The sequence below is a fragment of the Lactuca serriola genome, chromosome 4, assembly GCF_051521515.1.
Source record: "Lactuca serriola cultivar US96UC23 chromosome 4, Lser_US96UC23_V15, whole genome shotgun sequence".
Taxonomy (NCBI): Eukaryota; Viridiplantae; Streptophyta; class Magnoliopsida; order Asterales; family Asteraceae; genus Lactuca; species Lactuca serriola.
Genome location: NC_136411.1, coordinates 32,342,534 through 32,348,442, shown reverse-complemented (window position 1 = coordinate 32,348,442; position 5,909 = coordinate 32,342,534). Strand labels below are relative to the sequence as shown.

The window sequence follows — 5,909 nt, the reverse complement described above, 5'->3', positions numbered from 1 at the left end:
TCCCAGGAGAGTCTGTTCCTTTTTCTCCCTTTTTAATTTTATGTTTTGCATAGCATGCAACGAGGGCATTGCATTAATTAAGTGTGGGGTAAAGGGTATATTGCATTAGAAAAACAAGCATTTGATTTTTCAAAATTTACATTGCTAGTTTTCAAAATTTGCATTCATTTATACTTGAAGCAATAGTTTAATTTAAGAAAACCTAGCTAATTAAAAGTTTTACTAGTATTAGATGGGATGATCCAATGAGAATCCAAATGTTTACCCATGACAACACATGTTATAGTGTATGTGTGGCTTCCCATTTTTCTAGTGAAAAGTCATGAAATATGAAAGGTAATCTGGTAGCTTATATGATGTAATAAGTTCTGCAGTCTGTACATGAAATCTATCCAGGAAAGCTTAAGTACATGAAATCTATCCAGGAAACCTAGCTAAGTAGTCATGAAATATGAAAGGTAATTTGGTAGCTTATAAAGATTGAAGTTAAGGTCCTTGATTAAGCATGTAGGTATTTGAGTGAAAAAAAGTGAGATACATGTAAAAAAGAGATAATTACTAAAAAGTTAAAGAATTTTGGAGTTGTCATCACCACGACGTGGTGTTTTGACTTTTCCCGATTGACGTCGAAGACTTGCTGAATACGGGATAGTTACGAATACCACATTGTGGTGGCCTCACCACGTCGTGGTGGTCTGTTTTTTTGGGAAATTATAAATAGATGCCATTCTCTCCGAATTGGGAACTTTTTGTTAAGAGATATAGATGATTTTTGAAGGCCAAGGATCTGAAATGAAGCTTGGAAGCGAAGGAAATGATTGTAGCTTGGGAATTGAGAGTAATAAGGCAATAACTTCTTAATTATGATTTTATATTCTAGTTTGATCATGACTTTGCATATAGAATTCATCTTTATGATTTTACCTGCTAAAATCATGGGCTAAAACCCCATGACTTTCGTTTGACATAGATTTACTTGACTATTTGTCGTTTGATTTATGGATGGTTAAGTTTTTATTGGTTATTTGTTTAATTAGCTTATTAAAGAACCTCTTATGATTATGATAATTGTTTTGTCTATTTATTGTGGAGTTTAATTAAGTTTGTATGATTATCTTTCTTAATTGAGCTTGAATCTTATGATCTTTGTGGATTGCAAAAATTATAGGACTAGAGTTTTGGCTAAAACCTAGGGTTAAATAGAAAAGTAGGTAAATAATCGTGGGAGCTAATATATGACGACCTATCATATATTGAATTGAATCAATTAACTAGTTTGATTAATCTATTATAAGTCTAATTTTACTTGAACCGAACACTAGTAAGCTTGTTACTTTATCTGCCTGATCACCGAATAAATGGACTTGTTTGCTAAAGAATTAAGTTAATGAATATTAACTTGGTCATCTTAGGAATTGGTAACCCATTGAACATTAATCCATTGCACTTCCATAAAATCAACCATATTAACAAGTATATTGAAGCCAAACGAAAGTCTCTCAAATACCCTAGTTAAAATCATCTCTTTTTGTTTCTTGCTTTAGTTTAATAATTTGCTTAGTTAATTGTTATTTTAGCTTAGTTTATTAAGTTTCCAGTCTTGCAAAAGTAGAGAACATCATTTTTATAATTTTCTTAGTAATTTAGTTAGTAGCAGGTAAAAATTAGCTAATCATACCGCTCCCTGTGTTTGATATCTGACTTTTGTGCTATACTATTTACAACAAGTTACACTGTCTTAAGTAGAAAGTAGTTACATTGGTAGGGTAAACCGTTGCATAATTCTTTTCCACATCAATGGTTTTACTACATACCAATATATTTTAAGTTTTTCTCATTCGATGTTTAATTTCAAGATAAGCTAATGGGAAAAACTTAAAATATATAGGTATGTAGGAAAACCATCTATACAGACGCGAAGAAGTTGTACGAATTGAATGAAATGTTGAAGACGACTTGAAGTAAAAAAAATTACATAAATACGTAAAAAAATACAATTATACATTTAAAATACATAAACATCTATATAAAAAACTTTAAAAAAAAATACATAAATACATAAAAATACATATAAATACGTAATACATAAAAAAGCTCATCAAAATACACAAAAATATGTAAATTACTTAAACATACATATAAATCTGTAAAAAAATATGTTTATACATTAAAAATACATAAACATATATATATATATATATATATATATATATATATATATATAAAACTTAAAAAAAAATACATAAATACAAAATACATAAAAAAATAGTACATAAAAAATATATAAAATACTTAAAAATGCATATAAATACGTTTATAAATTTAAAATACATATACATACACAAACTTACAAAAGGACATAAATATGTAAAAGTATATATAAATACATAATGCATAAAAAAATAATACATAAAAATTCATAAAACAATGTATAAAATACTTTAAAATATATATAAATATGTAAAAAAATACGTTTATCCATTTAAAATACTTAAAAATAATAAACAAATACATATAAAAACCTTTAAAAAATACAAAAGTACGTAAAAATAGATATAAATACATAAAAAAATACGTTTATACATTATATATAAGTTTTGACAAAAAATCTACATAAAAGTCCAATTATTTTGAAAAGATTAACGATTTTATCTATAACCATCAAAAAATGCTAAAGTGAATAAATTAATCAGTTTTTTTTTTATTTTTCTATTAAAAAGATTAAATAATCGGGAATTTTCTATTAAAAAATAAAATTTTAAATTTTAATATTAGGACTTTCTCTTGAATTTCCCAACACTTTGGCATCCACGGGCACGGTTCTCATAAAAAAAAGTTAGAATTCAACTTATGAGTTTTTATAAAGTACAAAAACCATTTTTCTAATTTTTTTCTTATATTATCAACCTTTTCTACTTTTATTTGAATTATATTAATTATTATTTATGTTATGATTATTATTATATTATTTATTTTATTTTTCTAAACCTCGTTTTCTGGTTACGATTTTATTGAAACATAATTCAAAGTTATTATAATCATTAAAATTATAATTATCATATTAAATTAAATTTATATAATAATAAATATACAAATTATATAAATTTAATTTGATAGGGTAAATGATTACCATATCAAACTAAATTTATAAAATTTGAATATATAAGTGAATTTAAGAGGTAGTTTAAGAGTGGGTTATATTTGCCATTTTAATATATATATATATATATATATATATATATATATATATATATATATATATATATATATATATATATATATATATATATATATATATATATATATATATAAATATGGGATACTTAAGAGGCCTCATGGTAAGGTATCGTCAAAAGGAAGGACCAAATATACAAATTAGACATTTATAAAATCCCGCCATAACCTCTCTTCGTCTTCCCATTCTTCTTGTCATCGGCGATCTCTTCGACTCCCATCCACCGGAACCCTGTAACTAGACCATAAGGTTTCCTTTCAAACTTTCGATCATCTCAAGTTCATGAATCTTACTTGTGTTAACAGTTGATAGATCGTAGAACGTACTAAAATGTGGTTTAGTTCAAGTTTGGATCTTCGTTTATATACTTGCAAATGTTCATGTTTATATAAGCACTTGTGGGATCTTAACTATTGATATAACGAAACCAAATTCGCAATCTTTTTTGCATGCTTTGGTTATTGTATTCGATTAGAAGCTTTGTTCTGTTTCCATCACTTTGATGTAACTACCTTCTTTACTTCGATATTATCTGAATCGGCATAAACCCAGATCTTATTTCATCACTTTTTATCGATGAATATAATAAAACCTTTAGTTTTTTTTTCAATCAAGTGCTTAAAATAACGAGTTTATGACTCTGGTATTTGGTTTTGCATTTCTCTTTGCAGCCTTGTCGATCAAGCATCAAGTTTGGAGGAATTTATCAAGAGATGAAAGGTCAACGCAAGAATAGCCGGGATAGAATTAGCGCTCTTCCTCAGGACACAATTGAAAAAATTCTAACTTTAATGCCGATTCGAGATGCATTAAGGACAAGCATTTTGTCAAGGAAATGGAGGTATTGTTGGACGACCATGGCAAAACTTGTATTTAATGACAGAAATGGAAATGAAGAAATTGATGAACATAAGTTTGTGAAAGCCATTTTCCACGTTTTCTTGCTACACAAGGCTCCGATTTTGGAATTCAGTCTCTTTGTTAATTCAGAAATTTTTAGCGAGATTGATCAGATAATACTTCATCTTTCAAGGGGTAATAATCTCAAGAAATTTATCTTCGAGATTTTGGGAACCGATACCTATTTGCTACCAAGATCGTTCTTTTCATTGCAAGGATTGGAGCACCTAGATCTCTCATATTGTACTTTTGAGCTTCCATTAATGTATAACGGATTTAGTAGGTTGAAGACCCTGCGCTTTTGTGATGTTTCTATTACTATCGACATGCTTTTTCAGTTCCTTATCAATTGCCCCATAGTTGAGGAATTTGCTTGGGTATGTAAGGGGCATATAACTACTTATGAAACTCTTCCAATAAAATATTACTTAAAGAAGGTATTTGAATGCAGCTTAGAGATTATTGGATAGACATGGAGATTACTGAGTATGAGTTTGTTGAACTGTTTAAATGTTTACCTTCGATTCAAGTTCTGGAATTCTCTAGGTTGTATATCAAGGTAATATAATGTATTTAACGTGATTGTTTTTATCTATGCAATTGTGTTAATTAAACTTATAATCTTACTTTTAGTATTTGGTTAATTTAAGCCTTTGGCTGCATGTGGTATGCCACATAAGCTCCCGATTTCACTACCCCACTTGAGAATACTTGTTCTTGGTGTGTGTTTCGTTGATCTTTCGACTGTTTTATGTGTGATCAACAGCTGTCCAAATTTGGAGAAGATTAAAATGGAGGTAAATATCAACAACTACATAATATCACATATGTCCAAATTGTGTTTTCATGATTCTACTAACGATTTTGACATGTTTTTTCTGATTAGATGTATTGGGACCATAATAAGTGTCTTCAACAAACTTTCAGTAACTTGCATGATATTCAAGATTATTTGGGCCTCAAGTTGGATCATCTTAAAGAAATGGAGATAACAAGTTTTACTAATCATGCTCTTGAGATGGAGTTTGTGAAGCTCGTTATGGCTAACTCACCTGTGCTAAAGAAAGCACTGGTAGAGCTCGATATATCTGTTTCTGTTGATGAAGAAGTCAAGATGCTTCGAGATTTACTACAGATTCCATTTCCACGTGCATCCCCAACAGCAAACTTTATTATCAAACGACCTAAAAATTATTACCGATATAGGAATTGAGCCAAATAAAGTTCTAATATGCTAGATTAATTGTGTTGGTTTAACTATAAGGATTGTCAAAGCAGAGTGCGTTTATCGCCTTATATTGAACTTGTTTATATGTCTTTTTGGGTTGATCACGAGTAATATGATAAGTTCTACTCTTATTATTATTATTATTATTATTATTATTATTATTATTTAAAATTTTTTTTTTAAATTTTTTATGTTCATTAACTCGTAGTAACGACAAATTTTGATGCTTTACTCTATAAAATGTAAATGTTATATTATGATTGCCCTAATGATGATGTAAAATCAAATTTACAGTAGGGATGAAAGTGGATCCAAACCCGGACCGGATGGACCCGGACCCGGAAAACCGGAACCGGTTAATGCGATTTTGTAGAACCAGAAACCGGACCGGTATATAGGAACGGTTCCAGGTACGGTATCAGGTAAAGTAGATTTAGAACCAGAAAACCCTGAAACGTCAAAGTGGGTAGGTTAGAACTGAATAAAATGGGTTTAGAACTGGAAAACCCGGAAAAATCGAAATTTTTTGGTAATTACTTACTACTT

General features: G+C 28.9%; 1 protein-coding gene across 1 annotated transcript; it reads left to right on the top strand.

The window, feature by feature from the left end:
* The first annotated feature begins 3,948 nt into the window (after positions 1-3,948).
* On the top strand, positions 3,949-5,348 carry LOC145098192 (F-box/FBD/LRR-repeat protein At1g13570-like). The gene is made up of 4 exons (XM_079035855.1): positions 3,949-4,512; positions 4,587-4,694; positions 4,786-4,932; positions 5,022-5,348. The coding sequence occupies exons 1-4, from the start codon at positions 3,949-3,951 to the stop codon at positions 5,346-5,348; spliced, it is 1,146 nt and encodes a 381-aa protein (XP_078891981.1).
* Positions 5,349-5,909: the final 561 nt, after the last annotated feature.

Bases quoted from the DNA above. Each gene is read 5' to 3' on its own strand.
- LOC145098192 (XM_079035855.1), top strand. From the start codon at position 3,949: ATGAAAGGTCAACGCAAGAATAGCCGGGATAGAATTAGCGCTCTTCCT. The intron at 4,695-4,785 runs GTAATATAATGT...GGTTAATTTAAG, and splicing joins TCTCTAGGTTGTATATCAAG to CCTTTGGCTGCATGTGGTAT. The intron at 4,933-5,021 runs GTAAATATCAAC...TTTTCTGATTAG, and splicing joins TGGAGAAGATTAAAATGGAG to ATGTATTGGGACCATAATAA.